General features: G+C 39.4%; 1 protein-coding gene across 1 annotated transcript in view; it reads right to left on the reverse strand.

Annotated features, from left to right (window-relative positions):
• Positions 1–247: 247 nt before the first annotated feature.
• eipr1 (EARP complex and GARP complex interacting protein 1) overlaps positions 248–24792 on the reverse strand; it is a 177144-nt gene continuing 152599 nt past the window's right edge. The window contains exons 7-9 of the mRNA XM_062041793.1: positions 21681–21848; positions 8879–9046; positions 248–1798 (exon numbers count right to left, since the gene is read on the reverse strand). Coding sequence (XP_061897777.1) covers positions 1624–1798; positions 8879–9046; positions 21681–21848 — 511 coding nt within the window. The 3' untranslated portion in view covers positions 248–1623. The remainder of the gene's footprint in view (positions 1799–8878; positions 9047–21680; positions 21849–24792) is intronic.

Here is a 24792-nt window from a genome sequence, read left to right on the forward strand (position 1 = left end):
TAAAAGCCAGCTCTTGTAACTTTGACAAAAATAAATAAAAAATATAAAATGGGTACTGTAAAGCAGTGGTCCCCAACCTTTTTGTAGCTGGGGACCGGTCAACGCTTGGGGGGGTTTCATAAAGAAATACAATCATGTGTGCTTACGGACTGTATCCCTGCAGACTGTATTGATCTATATTGATATATAATGTATATATTGTGTTTTTTATGTTGATTTAATTAAAAAAAAAAAACATTTTTTTTTTTTTTATAAATTAAATTTCTTGCGCGGACCGGTACCGGGCTGCGGCCCGGTGGTTGGGGATCACTGCTGTAAAGGATGCTGGTTCCTTAAAATATAAACAAAAGTCTAATAGTGAAAGGAGAAGTCCGGTCCTTAGCTTTCTGGAAATGTGGGCCCCAAAACAATTTAGTTGAATATCCTTGACTTAGATTATTTTCCCAGGACATGTCCCATTTTAATGTCCTGTCCTTGTTTTTCACTACATGCGACAAAAACTAAATACACATTTTTGTTTATTCTTATAATTTAATGAAAATGTAGCTAAAATTACTGAAGCAATAATGTACTATCTTAGCTTTACAATCGGAGCATTTATAAAGCGTTTCATTCTTGTCATCCACTAAGCTGCTTCCAGCAAGGTCCATTTAACATATCTGATTTTTTTCTGTATAATATTGCTGCTGACAACCACGCAACACTTTTTCACAATAATTGACATTATTTAACTGAATTTGAGTGGACTTATTCATCTCTATGCTCTGTCAACAGTATAAAGAAACATTTGTATTTTAAGTGAGGATTTCCATTGGCTGCTAAAAGTGTCCATCAAATGCTAATGGCTGCACAACAGCATGCATTTTACACATGCAAAGAAAGGTGTTTATTGGATGATTGACAAAGATGTAATTCAGCTAGTGCAGGGCCAACCAATGCGCTAAAGAGCAAAAACTGAGTGGCTAATATCTGTTAGCTTTTGAATAATGCTGGTTGCAATGTAAAACATCAATGCAATGCTTTAACGACGTTGTGAGCTTTGTTTTAACTTTATTTTATCTTGTTACCTATTAAACATAAGCAGGAGAATCACGGCTCATAACTGTTCATTCTTTGCAGATAGACTGTTCAACTTTTGAAAACATTAAACGCAATGACTGCAATAAGATTAATTTAATTTTTGGTGGTAAATCTGTCAAATAACATTGATTTGTCAAGCATTTTTATTATAAAAAATGATCATGTGAAAAACAGGCTTATATCTTGGATTTACTTTTTTTTTTCAGCGTAGCATTTATTCTTTCAGGGGGAATTGTGTGGTTGTTTCAAATTCTCGACAGTATTATTCTGACTAATTTATTGTGAGAGCTAAAGGACAATTATGTTGAGGATATGATGGAATCTGCAGAGGTAAATACAATTACATTTCTGTGAAAGAATGCTTTTATATCCTAAGATGACATTGAAGAAGCACAGTTAGTCAAACTATTAACCAAAAATGCTTACTTTGCAGTATTGAGGACATCTACTGTATTTACACTAATTACAATTTTTGCAACAATATCCTTTAGTATAGTATGTCTATGGGTGTGAAAGCTATATGTTTACAACCTCTTTGTTCCCTCACAACAGTATACGGTATTTGAGGGCACGGGGGACCCTGTTGATGACAAGGCGTCCGTCGTAGCTGAGTGAGGCAAAGAGCCATGGATCGGCAGATGACCATTCAGCTGCATATACGCTGTCTTCATGCTCCTCGTAGGTGGAAACCACACTGTCTTTTAGAGGCTCCTTGCTCCTGCAACACATGCAAACACAACACGTGACACACAATAAAAAGAAGAGAGCTGAAGTCCAAATTAGTATGTGCAGTCCAAGAGATACTGTAATTATTAGGTGTGTCCTGATAGTTTTTCCACTTCCAATACGATACCAATATTGCGGGCTTAACTAATTGCAGATACTGATATAGATCAAATACAATATCAGCACAAACACTACATACTTTTTATAGAGGTGTCAAATTATTGCGTTAATTACGGTTGATTAAATACAGTCATATTTAATGCATTATGATTTTTAAAAAACGAGTTAATCTATTTTGTTTTATTTTACTATCTCTGTATTCCTACGAGTTGCCTTGCCCTCTTCTTGTGCTTGACTGAGGGCAACAAAATTATCCCCATACAACACAATGATAATTTGTAGCCACGGTGAAACAAAAAGGTCTTCCTCTGTCACAAGCCTAATGTTAGCAGCTTCAAATAATGGGAATAGGATGAATCACCTTACCGTATTTTCCGGACTGTAGAGTGCACTGGTATATACGCCGCACCCACTAAATTTTAGAATAAAAAAATATGTTTCCATATATTAGCCACACCGGACTAAAAGCCACAGATGTATACCGTATTTTTAGTAATATAAGGCACACTTAAAAGCCTTTCATTTTCTCAAAAATCGACAGTGCTCCTTATAACCCGGTGCGCCTAATGTACTGAATTATTCTGGTTGAGTTTACCGACCTCGAAGCTATTTTATTTGGTACATGATGTAATGATAAGTGTGACCGGTAGACGGCAGTCACACATAAGAGACACTGTAGACCAGACCTGGGCATTCTGCGGCCCGTGGGCCGCATCCGGCCCTTTGTGCGTCCCTGTCCGGCCCGCGTGAGGCCAATTATAAATTACAAAATACATTTTAAAAAGTATCTATGTCAAGTGTGCAATACAACGGTGCTGCTTTTGTTTTGAAAATCGTTATTTGTATTACTTCCGTGTGGACGTATGCGTGTGCGTGATTGTGGGTGAATGTGAACAGCTGCAATCACAAATTACAAAATAAAGTTGAAAAAACATCTATGTCGTGCGCGCAATACAACTGTGCTGCTTTTATTTTGAAAAGTATTATTTATGGGCGTGTGTCCGTGTGTAACCTGCGAGTGAAGGTGCACATGCAGCGACAAGTGATGCACGGTTTACACCCGAGACGCTAAAAAGAGAAAAGTTGATGACGAATGGCGTGTTTTCAACAAGACATGGACTGCCAAGCAACGTTCCCTCTAAGGTGCGTGCCTGCGCAATTGCGCACTGCTCAAGCGTCCGCTGCGCACAGCAAATATATGCCGCGCACCAAATCAAATCCCATCTGAATTCTAAACAAAATAAACATATTTATTCTATGTAATTTTGCAATGCAACTTTGAGTGACAACAAGCGGCCCCAACGGTGTTCGTCAACACCGTTCAATTGAACACTGTTCAATTATTGTAACGTCAATCGAGATGCTTCGAGGACAGGAATTATATCGATCTCTGTATTGAGCAAAACTGTTTATATTCGGACATAACCACACCAAAAACATGAGTAAAACACTTCTATCTCGAAAAACTAATCATTTTCTGCCGTACAAACCAGGCCAAAACCAACTTGTCATCTGTCACCAACACGCATACCACTAAACCACTGGTGCGTTTATGGTCACACAAAAAGTTGGACAACTCAAACACCACACAAAGTTACACTATGACTCCTCAGTCATACGTGTGCTTATTTTACTGTCATTTATTATTAATGTTAATTTATTTATATTAGTCATGGAATGCTGTTACACACACTATGTTGAAGTATTACTATTATTATTAATTATTATTATTATTATTATTATTATTATTATTTATCTTACGGTATATATCAAAAATAATATTGAGCAAAATTTAATTGAAATATTGTCGATGTGGCCCTCCAGCAATGCTCGGGTTGCTCATGCGGCCCCCGGTAAAAATTAATTGCCCACCCCTGCTGTAGACTGATGCCAGCAAGCAGCACCAAAACATTGTTTCATTGAGAATATAGAATATAACTTCCGGCACTCAAAAATCTGTCAAAATGTTTTAGTACAAATTTGGTAAGCTATGAAGTCGCACCGCTTGAGGGATTGTCGGCGCATTACGGCTACCGTAGTCAGATGTACTGTGATTCAACATACGAGTATTATTAAAGTGTGTGTATTAGGACCGCAAATCGCACCTATTAGCAGACATATTATTTGGCATTTTGTTTCGCAATATTGTGCAAAACCAACTTTTCTTACCTTCTGGTACCTGCTGCTGTGTATTTGGGATCTGCATAATTGCTGAACATTTTTGCGTGTCCGCCATTGTAGTCTGTGCCAATACCGTAGTCGATAAGCTTCTTCTTTTCCTCTATCTTCTTGCTATGGGGCATTCATCCTCCGCTGTTGCCATTTCTAATATAAAGTAGCATACAGTTCTATCTTATATCTCTCAGTATATTCGCTATGGCAGCGCTAAAAACTACCGGTGTAGTCGGTTTACATAGTTCACCCACGGAACTTTAATTAAGAGAGTTCCGGTCTGACGTTTTTTCCCAAGACGCATTTCCGGCGTTGTTGTTGCACTAGTGAGCCACGGATGAGGAGATGCTTCTTTGTTATTGATTTAAGTAAAGTGTGAATGTCATTAAAACAGTTAGCTCCATCTTTTGACACTTCTTCCACTCCTGTCCTTGCACGCTAACCCGGTATAACAAAGATGACTGGGAGAAGACGCTGTCGAAGTGGAGCTACGAAAATAAGACCCCCACAAAACGGCGCATCCTGAAGAGACGGTCAGAAAGCGACTTGAAGATGATCTGTAAAACATAATCTTTGCAACATTTTGACCAAAGAACCCCCATTACATGTTATGTAGACCACAAGGAAGTGTTAAATGTAGAAAAAAAATGTAAATATGACCCCTTTAAATCGCGAAAATAGACCTGAATAGATAAATACGGTACGTTGTGAAATTAGTTATTTACACGGAAATATTTTGTAAATGTCAATTTACATACCTTGATTGTTTCCAAACGGTGTCTGTAACATGGCAGTAAAACGGCTGATCAAACAAAACAGAAGTCATCGTCATGAACCCACTAGCTAAGGAAGCTGTCTCTCCAATCAGCTAAACAGACTCAATAACTCTACGGTGATGTCTTGGTAAATTTACAAATCTGAAACACTACAAATAGAATGCCATTGTAAGTTAATAATACTAACACAGACACTTGTAAATGTGTTAGCATATTAGCTAATACTAACGACGCTAGCGTCATCACATTTTGATAGCACATACAAATATGTATGAAAACACTCCTACAGACAGCACATGGAACGGTTCAGTAAGTAAGACTTGTTTCAGTTTTATTGTAAAACTTACAAACGTTGCTTGGACTGATTAATGACAAATCCATACGAGTAGTATTGCTACAGATGGCTAGAAGACCGAACGGCAATTGTACTTAAGGTTGAAACCTCTAGTTTAAACAGAAGGGCAATGCAGCACTACAGTACCCACAGTGAGCAAACTCAGTCCAAAGGTTGGCGCCATAGCACAAACAATAACACACCTATTCAGTGTATTTGCTTGTATTTTTAATGTATTTATCTTTTTTTAAATCCATAAATTAGCAGCACCGTTTTATAAGCCACAGGGTCCAAAGCGAAGGAAAAAAGTAGCGGCTTATAGTCAGGAATTTACAGTATATCTAACACATAGTGTAAAATGTTGATAATAAACTTAAATAAGTGTGTTAATGGTTTTTTATAAATATTTATTTTATTTATCATAGAGTAGACTCTTTTACGCGATCTCTGGAAAAAAGGAGTCACTTTTGGGTGTGTTTCATTCCTCATTCAGCTGACCTTATCCTATTATAACACATCAATACATTACAATTATATATTACATGTACAATGTTGTCTACATAATATTTCAAATCAGAGCACACTTACATGAAGGAGAATGTGGTTTTATTTGCCCATGCATGTCATAAGGTGCATGCATGTGCATCTACCGTCGAACAAAGTCAAACTATCCCTCATAAGTAAATCAATTCATGTTCTCTCATTAAATTATGTTTAAAACATGAGATAATGTTGCACAATAATGTACGTGTATGAGACAGCTGTGATGGACAGTCAGGAAAGCCGATTAAAGTCAACATTTCCCCCAATCTGTTTTTTTATCTAACTATGACCAACATAGATAATAATTTGTTATATCATTTATCTCAAATCACTTTTAATCACTTTTGTTAACATGTTAGCACCGGATTGATGGCTCTATTTTATTTATTCTATATTAGCTAAATCAGAAAAAAAAATTCAACATTCAATACTTCAATAATGCATAAAAAGACTGCATCTGTTGTAAACAGTAAATTACTTATTAAAGTCAGTTTTTTTAGTTATATAACTATCCTTATAATATACTATCAATGATAATAACTGCATTTCAGGGTTTATCTCAGTATTTTTAGGTTACATTAAAAAAAAGATAGATCTGGAATGGACTGTAATACTATACTATCCAGTTGTTACAGTATGTCTTGTTTTCCTTACACTTGGAAGTATTTATCACACACCAGCTGTTTGATTGTAACGTGCATCTTAGTTGTAGTTCTGATTGCCAAATTTGGAGGTGTTGAAATCGCCATGCAAAATTAGGCATATCCAGCATTGAGTTCAAACATTTATTTTAATGCATTTCTACTATGTGTATGTAAGTTATTTTGACATACTTTATTTCTGTGTGTTCAGTTTTACAGTGTTTTATAGGCAGTTAAATGGCGACAACCAGTTATCTGTCTGCTAAGCTACCAAGAAGAGACATTATTTAGCAGGAGCAGAAGAGACTGCTCGTATCGGAGTTCACATACTGGATGTATAATCTGATATCAAAAATATATATACAAAAATATAAAATAAAAAATGAAACATTGAAATAATCTCTTACCAATATTGAAACAGGGGATCGGTACAACCTTACTGTCATAATTATCGTCACTTAATTATATATATGATTTAAAATAAAGAGCCTTGCATATTATAACACACTGCAAGTGGATGAGCTGAAAATAACTCAGTTTTGACTAATTAGTCATAGAAAAATACATTTACTATGCTTATTCTCTGTGCTTAGTTAGTTAGTTAGATGAAAAGCCTTTGTTTTTTGTTTGGTTTTCATACTATTTGCTGATAATGGTTGTAGTTCATTACCTTGTCTGTGGAGATTTTTTAAACGGCATTTAAAAACACATTTGTTTAAGTGTGTGTTTAAGTAATATTCTTGTAATATGCCATATAATTTTCATTATAAAATAATGAAAATGTTATATATTTATTTGCAATTTTTCTGTTGTTGTGTTATGCTATATGCTAATATTTTTTGATTGTACTGTTTGTATTTTAACCATGCAAATCATTTTGTGAGCTGTCTTTGTGAAAAGTGCTATATCAATAAATACGTTCTTACTTACCTGAATTACTTCCCGTTGTTACCACAACTCTTTGATATGCTAGCGATTATTATGAAGCTTCAAAATCAAGGTCATATATTATCGCTAACAATCAAATGGATAATTCATTATCATCAAGGACAAGTCTTTGTTGTGTTCTTGCTTCAGATTCATTTAAATGTTTATTATTATTTCCTCGTCATGTTCAGATGCTACAAAAATGGCGCTACAGAAAACATCATCACATTATATATTTACAATATATATGGACACCATTTTAAAAATGCAAAACCACTAACAGTAATGTTGGAGAACTGTGTTCCTCAATGTATCTTGGAAAAAAGAATTAGCAAATGTTCTCAACAAGAACAAGAACAACAAAATATGTGAGGCAGTGCTCTGGTGATGGACATAGTTAGTCAACTATCTATTCCTAACCCCCGGCATGAAGCAATATGAATGTTTTTGGAAATGTGGTCCCAAAAGACATGTGAAGCCTGGGATGACTAAAGTACTGGAAGATTTGCAGTTGGTGTGGACTCGACTGTCCATAGCAGAGGGGCTAACAACTTACTGCTCCGGCAAATATGTAATTATGAAGGGTTGACAATTGTGGGTGATGTTCTATCATTGAGTTAAGCACTGCTACTACAGAAATAGAGGGAAGTGAAGGCATCATGAATTGGGTGCACGGTACTGTTGGTAATCACATCAGATGAAAAACTACATATTTTTAATGTTTTTTTTACCTCAATATTTTCTTGACCTTCCAGTTAGTTTTGAGATAGAAATCTTAGAAAAATATTATATATTTTTTTCCCTACATTTTAAAAACTTATTTGTGGTCTACATAACATGTAATGGTGTTATTTAGTTAACATTTTGCATAGATAATGTTTTATGTTTTTAAACTGCTTTCTGACCATCTCTTCAGAATGCGCCTTTTTGTGGGTGGGTCTTATTTACTTGGCTCCACTTTGACAGCATCTTCGCTCCGCCAGCCATGTTGTAGTTTTTAGCGCTTCCATAGCAAGTCTACTAACATATATACGTTCAAAATATATGGTAATTTGTATTAGAAATGGCGACAGCAAAGGATGCATGTGCATGTACGAGCAAGTCTGCCCCACAACAAGAGGATAGCAAAAACGAAGGAGCTTATTGACTACAGTGCGGACTAAAATGGCGGACGCGGGCAAGGCACTCTCGGCACATTTTTACCATGGATAATCCACTAACATCCTACACAGCAAAAACGTCACAAAAGGAGCACATTCCAATCAGCTCGTTTGGCGGAAGTAGGAAGAAAGGCAAGAACATTTTATAAATATCTCCGCAATGCCGCCAAAGTTTAATTGAACATTTTCGGACTTATACAGATCCAAAAATACACAACAGCAGGTACCAATAGGTAAGAAATGGTAATTTTGCATAATAAGGACATATTAAAATACAATTGATACCTACTTACCACATTAAAATGTTGCAATTTCTCTTCAAGGAAAACAATTACCATTTCAGGTATAAAATGAATCATAAACATCTTTAGACATCTAATATTGAGACATTGGTCTTACTTTTCTTCCTGGTGGTTGTCCTCTCCTTCGCTTAGCTCCTCGTCATCTACCAAGTGGCCAAATGGCTCAGAAGAGATGGACACCATATTGGACAAGATGAGGCGACTGTCACTGCTGGCTGTCAACACCAGCTGGTCGTGGCTGTGGTTGTAGCGGACACTCCACACCCTAGGACCAAAAATAAGAACTCAGCATTTCACAAAGAACAAAGGGTAACCAGGAACTAGGCTACTGTCTGCTATAACACAAAGGTTATTGCTACTCTTAGGGCATTGAATCGATCGCAACCGGCCTGCTCAGGCTGTCTTATAACTATATAGGCTTGAAGCTCTAGTCTGACTAGATCTGCCTGGGTCAGTGTTTCCTAATCTTTATCAAGATAAGGCACATAATTTACATTAGAAAAATCCACTAGTACACCAAGAGTTACATGACCTATTCTGTTGCATGAATGGCTACATGTAGATACACAGATTAAGTGGGCAGACATTTAATTGTTCTACCGGTCACTATATGTCGCTGACATAGATAGATGAATGGAGATCCACTGTTTCTTATGAAATAATCGTTTTTTGACCAATGAAGTGACATTGGATACTGTAATTTTCTGATAATAAACTGCTACCTTTTCCCACACTTTGAACCCTGCGCTTTATGCAATGCTGTGGCTAATTTATGAATTTTTCGGGTTCACAAGCTTGACGTTCCGCTAATATATTTTGCCTCAACACATCAAACCAATGCAATTGTCGAGGAGGTCAAAGTTGACTAAGGAAATTGTTCAAATTAAATCAAACATATTCACACGATCATTCAGTCAGCCATTTAGTGCACTCACCTTCACCAAGACACCAAAATGCACAAGTCACAGCCCCAAAGCCGAAAGCGATCAACCCCGCCATACTTGCCAACCCTCCCGAACTTTCCGGGAGACTCCCGAATTTCAGCGCCTCTCCCGAAAACCTCCCGGGACAAATATTATCCCGATTTTCTCCTGATTTCCAGCCGGAGCTGGAGGGGGCGTGGCTTAAAGGCACATCCCCTCCAGCTCCATGCGGACCTGAGTGACGACAGCCTGTTTTCACGTCCGCTTTTCCACGATATAAACAGCGTGCCTGCCCAATCACGTTATAACATCTACGGCTTTTAGAGAGTGCACAACTGTGCACACAACAAGGAGACGAAGCAGAAGAACAAGGAAGATACAGCCATGGCGACGCCGACGACGAGTAAGATGAAGAAATACGCTTGTGAGTTCCAAAACGAATGGAAACAAGAATTTCAGTTTATCCAGGACAGTTCGAAGGGGAAGGGGTATGCTGCCTGTAAATTTTGTAGAACAGACTTCTCCATTGAACACGGTGGCCGAATGGATATAGTCACTCATGAACGGTCAGCGAAGCACAAGGCGGCAGCAGCGCAGCACAGGTCCCAGCCCAGTATTATGGGCCACCTTGCTAAATGGAGACCCGATGGTGTAACATATGCCGAGACAAAGATGAACATCCCGTTCTCATTTGCGGATGTCTTCAACAAATCCGTGAAGGATATGTTCCCGGATTCAGAGATCGCTCGCCAGTACTCAAATGGCAGAACAAAGGCTACTCAAATAGTGAAAGGTAAGTGTTGTTGTTTTTTATTAAGCAGCAAGCACAGTACAGTTAGTAGAACAACTGTGTTTTTATTATGGCAAGATGGCGCCCCCCGTGGCTGACGTCTTTGCGTCGTCCTCCCGACAACAACTACGTTTTTTTTTTGTTATAGTACTAATTTGCATCCTAAATGCAAAGTTTTTGCACGCAACAGTGAGATATAACACGGATGCACTTCTGGACATCGGAAAAGCTCACCATGAGCTCACTTATAGTCTGACAGACTTCAACTTTTTGCTACGACGAGAGCCAGCTAACCACAAAACAACAACAACAAGGCGGCGGGGCAAGAGAGCAGGGCTACATGCTAGGCTAAAGGCTAGAGCTACACGACCACCACTACTTGGCCTGCTGCTAGCTAACGTGCGCTCGCTCGACAACAAGCTGGATGAGCTGAGAACCAGGATTACATCCCAGCGTGAACTGAGAGAATGCTGTGCTTTTATTTTCACGGAAACCTGGCTTTCGGACAACATCCCAGACTCTGCTATCCAGCTAGCAACGCACTCAGTCTACCGTGGAGACCGGACAAAGGCTTCAAGAAAGGCGAGAGGTGGCGGCGTCTGTGTTTACGTCTGTGTTTACGTGAGTAACCGCTGGTGACGTACAGGTGGTTGAAAGACACTGCTCAGACAACATTGAGTTTTTGATGGTGAAATGCAGACCTTTTTATCTGCCAAGGGAGTTTAGTGCAGTGTTTATACTGTCTGTTTACATCCCCCCAGGGGCGGATTCCACAACAGCGCTAAAGCTGCTGCATGACGTCATCAGTAAACAAGAGACCGCACACCCCGATGCTGCGTTCACGATAGCTGGGGATTTTAACCACTGCAACCTAAAGAGTGTCCTCCCGAAATACCATCAATATGTGAACTTTCCTACGAGGGAAAAAAACATTTTGGACCAAGGATACTGCAACGTAAGGGGAGCCTACAAGGCTGTACCCAGACCACACTTTGGACTATCTGATCACATCTCAGCTTTTCTATATCCAGCGTACAGACAGCGCCTCAAGCAAGCCCCCCAGTGAAAAAAACTGTTAACGTGTGGAATGAAGACACTGAACTAGTGCTTCAGGACTGCTTTGGGAGTACAGACTGGAACATGTTCAAAACTGCTGCTCAGAGGGATGGCGGTACTGTGGACATAGAGGAATATGCCATAATATTCCAGTGTAACTGGCTACATCAGCACATGTGTGAAAACATTGTGCCCACAACACAATACAAAATATACCCAAACCAAAAACCCTGGATTAACTGTGATGTTTGGTCCAAGCTACATTCCAGCTCCACTGCATTTGTCTCAGGCAACGCTGAGGACTACAAGAAGGCCAGATATGACCTGCGTAAATCCATCAGCGAGGCCAAGGGACAATACAGACTAAAGCTGGAGGGATTCTACTCCACCACAGATTCCCGACGCATGTGGCAAGGCCTGCAACACTTCACAGACTACAAGCACGGGAGCAGGGGGGTCACAAACAGCCAACTCTCACTGCCAGATGAGCTGAATGAGTTCTACGCCCGCTTCGAGGTCCTCAACACCAACCAACAGAGAGGGGTTCTGACCACGGAGCGCACGCAGGACTCACCACTCACTGTGACAACAGCAGAGGTACGTACAGTTCTGAGGAGAACAAACCCACGGAAGGCAGCCGGCCCAGACAACATCCCTGGCCAGGCCCTCAGGGTGTGTTCATCAGAGCTGGCTGACGTACTTGCTGACATATAAAACTTGTCAGTAGCACAAGCTGTTGTGCCCACCTGCTTCAAGACCACCACCATCATGCCCCTGCCAAAGAAAAACACTGTGACCTGTCTGAATGACTATCGCCCTGTTGCACTCACCCTAATAGTGATGAAGTGCTTCAAGAGGATAGTCATGTCACACATCAAGAAGACCATCCCAGACACACTGGACCCTCTACAGTTTGCCTACCGGCAGAACCGGTCCACTAAGGATGCAGTCAACACCGTCAACCACACCACCCTCACCAACTTAGAGGTCAAGGACACCTATGCCAGGCTATTATTCATTGACTACAGCTCTGCTTTTAACACGGTCATCCCACAAAAACTCACTGCTAAAGTCCTCACTGTTGGTCTGACACCGGCTCTCTGTGACTGGGTCCTGAACTTTCTCACAAACCGGCCCCAGTCAGTCAGAATCGGCAACCAGACATCAGGCACAAAGGTTCTAAGCATAGGGACCCCCCAAGGCTGCGTGCTGAGCCCCCTATCATACACCCTCTTCACACACGACTGTGTGGCCTCCCAGAACAACACCAGTATCATCAAGTTTGCAGATGATACTACGGTCGTCGGACTGATCACCGGGGGAGCTTAGGCAGCGTACAGAAGGGAGGTAGTGGAACTGGTGGCCTGGTGTCAGGATAATAATCTCTCCTTGAACACAGACAAGACCAAGGAGATGATTATTGACCCACGGAGAAGGAGTGCACAGTACACACCTCTGTACATAGGGGGTACAAAGGTGGACAGGGTGAAAACCTTTAAATTCCTCAGGACCCACATCAGCGAGGACCTCACCTGGGATCACAACACCCAACAAACAATAAAGAAAGCCCAGCAGCGACTATACTTCCTAAGAAGGCTTACAAAATTTGGCATGCCACCCAAAATTCTCAGCAACTTCTATAGAAGTACGGTTGAGAGTGTCCTTACCAGCTCAATCACGGTCTGGTACGGAAACTGCACTTCTAAGGACAGGAAGGCACTCCAGCGAGTGATTAACACTGCTCAGTACATATCAGGAGCAGCCTTCCCCTCATTACAGGACATGTACTCTGCCAGGGCCACCGGGAGAGCACACAACATCATAAAGGACAGTACACCCCCCCAGCACAGTCTCTTCAGCCTCCTACCATCAGGCAGACGATACAGGAGCCTGAAATCCAGGACTACGAGACTGACAAACAGTTTCTACCCACAGGCCATCAGGCTTGTGAATGCTAACTTGTGAATGCTAGCTCCCCCCCGTTTTACTTTTGTCTTTTTGAACAAAAGACATCTACCATCACTGTAGACACATTTCACCTTTGATCACTAAAGACACTTTAACTGCTGCTGTGACCAAATGTCACCTCCATATTTATACTGTTGACTGTCAATCAGAATGTGCAATAATGTAATGTTACATACTGTGCCTTGTATATACATTTTTATTTAAATTTTTTATTTTTAGCTAAGTACCGTTTGACTTGTTGAAGGGTGGACTAGCAAAGTAAGATTTTCATTGTACGGCAAACTGTCTGTTTAACTGTGCATATGACAATAAACAATCTTGAATCTTGAATTTGATAGGTAAATATATATATATATATATATATATATATCTAGAATTCACTGAAAGTGAAGTATTTCTTATATATATATATATATATATATATATATATATATATATATATATATATATATATATATATATATATATATATATATATATATATATATATATGAAATACTTGACTTTTGGTGAATTCTAGCTGTAAATATACTCCTCCCCTCTTAACCACGCCCCCAACCACTCGCCCCGCCCCAACCGCAGCAGAGTGGCTTGGAATATGCGGTCGAAAAAATTAACAATATTGAGACTGGTTACTTTCCTAAAGAGGAAAAAAAATATTACTTTTTAACAAAAAAAACATTTTTTTTACATTATATTGAATGGGATAATTTATTTCTGAATGTTCTGAACTCCTGATTTGACACAATTGTTCTACTGGACAAACTAATTAGACTGCAAACTAGTAATGATTAACGAATCAATTTTTATCCCCATCCAAAACCATAACTTTAAGGAACTGAAAACAGAAACAATAAAGCGTTCCTGCTGTTCATTCTGTGAATTCCTATTATCAAGTCCGTGGTTATCGCTTTCACAAAGACTCTTCTTCCCTGATTTCTCACTTAGGCTGAGCAACCATCTCTCAGAAAAGTCCTGAGCTTCCAAAACTGAAACTTTTTTTTATGAAAAACTGTTTTAAAACATAGTGCATGTGTGCATGCAGCATGTATGTACTCATGTGTAAAACCATGGAGGAAACAAGCACCAAAGAAAATTGAATATAGAGATGTTAAGATAGTGGGTGTGTGAAAACTCTGACACCCTTCTTTTAAGTCGGTAAGTAAACAACAAAGCACACAAATATATCCCAAAAAAGTGATTTATTTTCCTATCTCTGTTTCACACCCCGATACCCACACAAATCATGCCTAAAAGGCATCATGCTCACAGTAGGATTCAGAACAAAATATGCTCACGTTTTTCATTGAGACTCGACTGTATGTGCTGATCATCATCATCAACATCATCATCATCATCATCATCATCATCATCATCAATTCCCTTTTCCTGCTGTTTCCTTTCATGCTTCTTCTAATCCAAAACATTTCCACACTGGCTCTACACATTTCTCTTTATCCTCTATCACTCAGGATGTGAGTGTCTTTTACTTCTTGCTACTTTTCAGCCGCTTTATTCTTTTCCCTGTGTGTGTGTGTCTTACACTTGCTGTATCATGGGGCCAAGGCACGGCTTGTCGTGTAGTCTAGTGTTTTTCAACCTTTTTTGAGCCAAGGCACATTTTTTTCATTGGAAAAATCCAGAGGCACACCACTAGCAGAAAACATAAAAAAATTAAACTCAGCAGCCGATATTGACAGTAAAAAGTCGTTCTCGCAATTGTTGGATATAAATTCAAACCATAACCAACCATGCATCACTATAGCTCGTCTCAAAGTAGGTGTACTGTCACAACCTGTCACATCACACTGTGACTTATTTTGAGTTTTTTGGTGTTTTCCTGTGTGTAGTGTTTCCTATATTGTTGTTGCTTGTCATGTCATGTACAGATGTACTTCGTGGACGCCGTCTGCTGCTCCACACGCTGTAAGTCTTTGCTGTCGTCCAGCATTCTGTTTTTGTTTGTAGCCAGTTTGCAGTCAGTTCAGTTTTAGTTTCTTTTTGCATAGCCATCCCTAAGCTTCAATGCCTTTTCTTAGCGGCACTCGCCTTTTGTTTATTTTTGGTTTAAGCATTAGATACATTTTTACCTGCACACTGCCTCCCACTGTCGTCTGCATATTGTGATCACAACAAACCATGTTGCCGACATCCACAAAGCAATTAGCTACCTGCTGCCACCTACTGATATGGCTCTGCCGAGCTTTAGACAGCACAGACACTCAACAACGGCACATTATTTTAACCCAATTAAGTGAAATGACATCATCTCCCACGGCACACCAGACAATATCTCCGTGGCACAGTGGTTGAAAAAGACGTGTGTAGTCACTAAAACATCGCAGGGAAAGATTGGGGGATACCCAGAATGTTGACAGAAAATGCACAAGAGCAATGCACTCTACTAATCTGTTTTCTTTGTAAAAATAATAGTATACCTTGTTTTTTGTATCGTCTTGGTTATTGTACATTGTGCCAAACAAAGTTGTTTGTTTCCCCGCCTATCAATGAATCCCACGTGTTTGTGACTCAGTCTTGTCATATTATTAATGCACTGTATGAGTCCAACATGTCTATTACAAAACATGCTCAGCCATTCTCCCCCAACTCCAACGCTTCTCAATGACATCATCACTGGTTAACTCTTTGCTAACTAACACAGCTAAATTAGTCTCCGTTCTTTTTTTAAATGTTAAGTATGTAAACTAAGCCACCAGAAAGTTGCAAGTGCCAGCACTTTAGTACAGAACGGGGGTCGCCAACCCGTCACCGCGATCGACAATGTGATTTTAAGGGACTCAGCTGGTCAATCCTGAACATATCAGAAAACTATTGATATATTAATATGACGTCAGTGCCACCCCCACCCGCACAGTGATTAATACACCCGCCGACAAGCACACATTTTAACCACTGAACACGCCCTCTCACCTCACCTCTCTCAAGCCTCATATCCCCGGGCACGGTCATGCAACTTGACCCGCAAACGCACGTGGCATGACGTGCACCCATGGAAGAAAATGATCAAGCTGCAGCAATGCATTAAGGCTGACTGTTGCAATGCATCGGACATTTTCCAGCATCCAACGTCTATCAACTCTCCCTTCAACCACGACCACTATCGCTCGCCTGCGACAGAAAGCTAACAAGCCAAATAGAGTTTGTGAACATTGCTCCAAAGTGGTGATTTTATGTTGATTTTGCGTACAAAATTAAACATGTGCATATGATAAAACAAGGCGGCAGCGAAAGAAGAACTTCCCCGTTCATTCCCTCTTAAACACGAAAAAACAGCTGTATGTATGTATGTATGTATGTATGTATGTATGTATGTATGTATGTATATCTATATTTATATCGCAGGACCAACACAGATAGACACACTTACATTCACACATTAGGGTCAATTTAGTGTTGCAAATCAACCTATCCCCAGGTGCATGTCTTTGGAGGTGGGAGGAAGCCGGAGTACCCGGAGGGAACCCACGCAGTCTCGGGGAGAACATGCAAACTCCACACTGAAAGACCCTGAGCCCGGGAATCGAACCCATGACCTTCTTATTGTGAGGCACACGCATGAACCACTGTTCTATATATACAAACCCCGTTTCCATATGAGTTGGGAAATTGTGTTAGATGTAACTATAAACGGAAAACAATGATTTGCAAATCCTTTTCAACCCATATTCAATTGAATGCACTACAAAGACAAGATATTTGATGTTCAAACTCATAAACTTCATGGTTGCAACACGTGCCAAAGTAGTTGGGAAAGGGCATGTTCACCACTGTGTTACATGGACTTACCTTTTAACAACACTCAGTAAACGTTTGGGAACTGAGGAGACACATTTTTTAAGCTTCTCAGGTGGAATTCTTTCCCATTCTTGCTTGATGTACAGCTTAAGTTGTTCAACAGTCCGGGGGTCTCCGTTGTGGTATTTTAGGCTTCATAATGCGCCACATATTTTCAATGGGAGACAGGTCTGGACTACAGGCAGGCCAGTCTAGTACCCGCACTCTTTTACTATGAAGCCACGTTGATGTAACACGTGGCTTGGCATTGTCTTGCTGAAATAAGCAGGGGCGTCCATGGTAACGTTGCTTAGATGGCAACATATGTTGCTCCAAAACCTGTATGTACCTTACAGCATTAATGGCGCCTTCACAGATGTGTAAGTTACCCATGTCTTGGGCACTAATACACCCCCATACCATCACAGATGCTGGCTTTCCAACTTTGCGCCTATAACAATCCGGATGGTTCTTTTCCTCTTTGGTCCGGAGGACACGACGTCCACAGTTTCCAAAAACAATTTGAAATGTGGACTCGTCAGACCACAGAACACTTTTCCACTTTGTATCAGTCCATCTTAGATGAGCTCAGGCCCAGCGAAGCTGACGGCGTTTCTGGGTGTTGTTGATAAACGGTTTTCGCCTTACATAGGATAGTTTTAACTTGCACTTACAGATGTAGCAACCAACTGTAGTTACTGACAGTGGGTTTCTGAAGTGTTCCTGAGCGCCCATCCTTTACACACTGATGTCGCTTGTTGATGCAGTACAGCCTGAGGGATCGAAGGTCACGGGCTTAGCTGCTTACGTGCAGTGATTTCTCCAGATTCTCTGAACCCTTTGATGATATTACGGACCGTAGATGCTGAAATCCCTAAATTCCTTGCAATAGCTGGTTGAGAAAGATTTTTCTTAAACTGTTCAACAATTTGCTCACGCATTTGTTGACAAAGTGGTGACCCTCGCCCCATCCTTGTTTGTGAATGACTGAGCATTTCATGGAATCTACTTTTATACCCAATCATGGCACCCACCTGTTCCCAATTTGCCTGTTCACCTGTGGGATGTTCCAAATAAGTGTTTGATGAACATTCCTCAACTTTATCAGTATTTATTGCCACCTTTCCCAACTTCTTTGTCACGTGTTGCTGGCATCAAATTCTAAAGTTAATGATTATTTGCAAAAAAAAAAATGTTTATCAGTTTGAACATCAAATATGTTGTCTTTGTAGCCTATTCAACTGAATATGGGTTGAAAATGATTTGCAAATCATTGTATTCCGTTTATATTTGCATCTAACACAATTTCCCAACTCATATGGAAACAGGGTTTGTATATAGATATATGTGTATGTGTATAAATTGCCCAAAGATAGGTATGCCAAGCTTGCGGCATCGTATTCAAAAAGACTTGAAGCTGTAATTACTGCCAACGGTGCATCAACAAAGTATTGAGCAAAGGTGGTGAATATTTATGTACATGTAATTTTCATTATTTTTAATTTGTGTACATTTGCAAAATAAAAAAAAATTGGGATAATGTCAGTAGAATTTTGAGGACACAATGAATATATTCCATTTTGAAATAAGGGTGTAACATAACAGAATCTGGGGAAAAAAGTGAAGCGCTGTGAATACTTTCCGGATGCACTGTGTATTTATGTATATATATATATATATATATATATATACATGTGTATATATATTTACATATTATTCACATTATATACCTATATATATATATATATATATATATATATATATATATATATATATATATATATATATATATATATATATACACATGTGTATATATATTTACATATTATTCACATTATATACCTATATACCTATATATATATATATATATATATATATATATATATATATATATATATATATATATATATATATATATATATATATATATATATATATATATATATATATATATATATATACTATATCCATCCATGCATATATAAAACACAATTGGCACAGGGGTAGCTCTTGCCTTGGTTCATTGCCAGAGACCAGGGATTTTGGGATCAAAAAGGTTGGTAACCACTGGTATAGAAGGTGAGAAACATAATTGAATATGAATGAATGATACTTACTGTAAACATACATAATAAACATAAACTAGGAGATGGTTGCAGACAGACGCAGAGTTGAAGAAAATACATTTTGGGTGCTAGAGCATGCAATAAATATATATATATATATATATATATATATATATATATATATATATATATATATATATATATATATATATATATATATATATATATATATATATATATATATATATATATATATATATATATATATATATATTTATCAGAATTATCAGAATAGATGCCATCTGCCTCAACCTACCGCTATTGAGTGTGCTAGCCAAGATTATCTTTCTTCTGGAGATGTAACATTTTTGTGTGTTTTTTTTTGCATACAGGATGTCTTCTTCAGGTAAGGCGTGGTGTGCTGCAGTAGTAGTCCAACTTGGCTCCCAGACACACACTTCTTAGGCTTACACAGGAGAGGGCGTCTCTCTCACTCTCTTGCTCGCACATGGACGCACACACGCATACACACACACTGCTGCAGTGCACTGTGTTCAGCTCCTGGCATTGCCTGCAGCTTCACCGAGCAGAGGAGAAGCTGAAGCAGAAATGTGGTGCATTAGGACCACTGTGGTTAAACCTTCACTGTCAAAAGGAGTAACTGCCTATTTAAAATGTAATTAGCGTATAACTACCTTTTATTGCCCCAGAAGTACTCGGGGCATTCAATTATTTAGGAGATAAAGCCATTAATAAAATCAGACACCAATCAACAGTGGCACGGCTGAGTTTTCATTGATTTCAGCAATGTTGTTTGTGCCTTTCTACAATCTAAACAAGTACAAAGAATAGAATGATAACTCACAATGTTTTATAGCTTTTAAAGTCTTGAATACTTTCCAGGACATAACTTTTATCTTATTTGCCTTTTTATTAGGTTTCTAACTAACAATTAACCTTGTGTTTGTAAGCTAGAGGGCAATTGACACTGTTGACTGTCCATATACAGTACTTCATCAGTACACATGTTTTATTCAAACACAATGAGGCATGGAGGATATGTTGGTATGTACAGTTTGTATGTTAATGCTAACGAGTTGTTTGTCTAAAATCAAACACCATTCCTCCAATTAATACCTTTTCAAATGTGTATGTGTTTGATTTTTAAATACATTGTCACTCAATGTATCATACTTTATCAGAGTGTATTTTTGTTTAGTTAGTTTTTTTTTATTATTTAGTACCTGGTTTTAAGTCATATGCTGTATATTGTAATATATCGTGCAGCACGGTGGAAGAGGCAAAGGCAAAGGCATGCACCTGGTGATAGGTTGATTGGCAACACTAAATTGGCCCTAGTGTGTGAAGGTGAGTGTGAATGCTTGTCTGACTATCTGTGTTGGCCCTGCGATGAAGTGGCGACTTGTCCAGGGTGTATGTACCCCACCTTCCGCCCGAATGCAGCTTAGATGGGCTCCAGCGACCCCCCGCGACTCCAAAAGGGATAGGCGGTAGAAAAAGGATACATGGATATCGTGATGCTCCATCCATTAGTAAAAGTGCAATTTTAATGTTAAGTGCATTTATAAGAACAAAGATTAAACCTCATTAGAAAATCCTTATGTTTTCCCCTAAAGCCTGCATTGATGCTATAATTGTGTTGTATTCAATTAATCAAACAAATAATCAATCAACTACTTGATTACTAAAATAATAGCTGCAGCACTATAGCGCAGGAAAAAAAACATTTTTAAACCTAAACATTGTCAGTCGCCACACGTCACAACATTTTAGGTCAAATATTAGTTTTATTTTTACCTTAGAACAATGTTTTAATGAGATTGAGCTAGAAATAGGAAGCCAATGTGAACACGTTTGTTTTTCTTTTTGTTTCAGTTGGGCTCCTCCTTGGCCCGGGCAACACCTATTCATCTATTGTTATGGAAGTAAAGCAAGTAGTTTTCCATAATCATGCCAATCTTAACTATGAATGACTATAATATGCAACAGGTACAAACGCCTTAAATGAGACTACAAAAGGATCCTCAAATGGTATTTTACAGTGGTTAACCCTGATTATGTTGATTTTAGAGCTGAATATCAGCATATCATTGGTAATGTCCTTCAAAATGGTTTTGTTATAAAATAAAGGAATGCTTCACTGGGACTCTCAAGGACACGCTGTAAATGGTTACTGACATGGCTTGAACACAAGTCCGCTAGGTCAACGACAACACCATCTCAAAGGCATCCGCATGCACAAACGTACACACACACGCACACACGTACACGTCTACCTACCAATGCGAGTGCTCCTCCAGTGTTTTGATGGGCTCCTGAATGTTGCGGACATCCCAGAATTTGACCTTGCAGTCATCCCCACAGCTGGCCAGATAGTACTGTCGGTTTGGGTTGAAGTCCAGGTCACGCACCAGCTGGCCATGAGCGTTCTCGATGCAGTAAATCTGACTGAAAGACAGACAAATTAAAGGGGGAGAAAAATTAGAACTAGGAGAGGAAATCTGGCTGAGAAGACAGGTGAGAAGGAATGAATAGGGGGAAGATTTAGCATGGAAGGATAAGAGGGAATACCAAGAAAGATAAGTTATGAGTGAAAAAAAGAAACATTAATAAGTGGGTTTGAAGGAAAAATAACAAGAGAAAGAAAATGATTCACAGGGCTAAATCAAAGCATATGTGTCTGTCAGCCAAGGTCAGTTTCAATGAATAGCTGACATCAGCAGGGGTTTATTAAAAGGCAATTACACAGCTTTTGAATTTAGGCTAAACTAAATTTAATACAGTACAATGAAACAACAGTGGAAGCAACATGCTCAGCATTCTTTTTTCCCAATATTTTTGGTCAGATTCTCCACCTCCACCCACATTTATTTGCTACATACTTTCCTGTGTTCCTTATATGTACAAGTGCACATGCAATACAGTACTGGCAACAGAGCAATTGTAACATTCAAAAAGATACACTTTCTCATTCTGTCAACACCACTATATAACGTCTAGGTCAGGGGTCGGCAACCCGCGGCTCCGGAGCCGCATGCGGCTCTTTGACCACTCTGATGCGGCTCAGCTGCATACTTGCCGACCCTCCCGATTTTCCCAGGAGTTTTACGGAACTCAGTTCTTCTACTACAAATTTCCCGGGGTAATTATTCTCCGATTTTCACCCCAACAACTAATTTACAGGTGTGCCCTCATGGCATTGCATTTGTTGTCCTCTATGGTCTGTACAAACAGCGTGCCATGATGTACGTAGCTGCTACTTGCACAAGTAGGAGACAGCAAGGCATACTTGGTCAACAGCCACACAGCTTACACTGACAGTGTCCGTAAAAAACAACTTTAACACTGTTACGTTACAAATATGCGCCACACTGTGAACCCACACCAAAAAAGAATGACAAACACATTTCTGGAGAACCTCCGCACCGTAACACAACTTAACAAATACCCAGAATCCCCTGTAGCCCTAACTCTTCCGGTCTTCATTATACACCCCCGCTAACACCAAACCCCGCCCGGAGGGGGGTGGGGGAGGGAGGGGGGAAGGGGGGGGTTGATGTGTGTTAGGGCTGCATGGGATTCTGGGTATTTGTTTTGTTGTGTTTCAGTGCGGATGTTCTCCAGAAATGTGTTTGTCATTCTTTTTTGGTGTGGGTTCACAGTGTGGCGCATATTTGTAACATAACAGTGTTAAAGTTGTTTTATACGGTCACCGTCAGTGTAAGCTGTGTGGCTGTTGAACAAGTATGCCTTGCTATCACTTTTTGCACGAGCAGGAGCTACATTCAACATGTGGCCGAGCAGGTACGCTGTTTGAGCAAGCTGGAGAGGGTGCTAAAATCAGTGCCATCCGCCCTGGATATAATTGGGAGGGTTGGCAAGGATGACGCAATTAAGCGCCATTCATTTAATCTCGCGGGCCGCACTAACATTACATTTTCATTTTAAGGTGCGGGCCGGTGCGTGTGTCTGAGACCCCTGATTAAAACAGCACCAAAGCAAAAATAACTTTTTATGCATTGTTATTTCATTTTAAATTTTCAAAAGAGTTTTGTGGCTCCCATTGTTTTCTTCAATTTGTGAAACTTGTCAAAATGGCTCTTTGAGTGGTAAAGGTTGCCGACCCCTGGTCTAGGTTATAGTTATCTTAAGGTCTATACAGGGATCCCAGTGAGGTACAAATACAAAACAAAACAGAGGAATTGAAAAATATCACCCAGGGTCAAAGGGGGGGGGGGGGGGGGATGACTTTGGGGTTGAATAAATATTTCCCTTTTTAAGATGCTTTGGACTAGAACTTTTGTAAAAATGCAAGAAAACTTACCATTGGTTACTATCTATTAAATGCTATGAACTGAAAACCACACATCTTTTTCTGTACGAGATCATCAATTGTTAATTTATTTTGTTGAGAAAATATCTTCACCATATCAATATTAACCATTCCAAGAATGTACGACATCCATAGTTTATGTCATTAGTTCAATGTTTTTGTTGGGAAAATATATTCACCATATCAATACAAGTCATTCCAAAATGTACATCTATCCATCCATTTCCTACTGCTTGTCTCTTTTGGGGTCGCGGGGGGTGCTGAAGCCAATCCCAACTGCACCCGGGCGGAAGGTAAGTAAGTCAATTAAAAGTAGACTTTTAAATGATCAGTATTGTGAATTGATTTCTTTGCTATTTAAGGCTGCTAAGCACATCGTTCAGGTTTCTGTACGGTTTCAAAATAAATACTGTAGTCTTAAGCAACGTTCGTTTTGTTTTGTATGTAATATTTTATATGATATTGTTATTCAAATAAAGATTACAAACAAGAAAACCATGGTAACAGTGACGCATGCAGGAAAATAACTGCTGTAAAACAGGTTGACAGAAATTACATAGTCTTCGTGCATGTGTCGACCGACCGTATCTTCCGGTACTGATCGTGTAGTGACACACACTCACAAGAACAACTCTTCGAACGTTTACTCATTTTGTCCAGTCCGCCGTTGTCCTCTGCAGCCACCACTGGGTAATTACTGATCACTACACAATAGTCTTATCACTACAATATTTCACAGTGTTTTTCCCCATCCATTGACTACTTTCACCCTCTTTACCGCCTCACTCGTTAACATATTCTATAATGCGGTCCAAAGTCAACATTTTTTGAAATCATTCAAAGCATTCACTCTTTGATTTTTCATTACTTCACATGCAGGCTAGCTTAGCCTAGCTTCCCTAGCTCCAAAAACATCATCCCTCCGACGTCGGCACACACGCGAGTATGGCTTTATTTAACAATTCCACACTTCTTGTAGAGAGGTTGTCCCTGCTAGAGGAATGTTTCCACATGTCAGAGCAAAATAATATGATACATTTAGACAGCATTGACACCCCA

This window comes from Entelurus aequoreus, linkage group LG03 (genome assembly GCF_033978785.1).
Source record: "Entelurus aequoreus isolate RoL-2023_Sb linkage group LG03, RoL_Eaeq_v1.1, whole genome shotgun sequence".
In the NCBI taxonomy this organism is placed as follows: Eukaryota; Metazoa; Chordata; class Actinopteri; order Syngnathiformes; family Syngnathidae; genus Entelurus; species Entelurus aequoreus.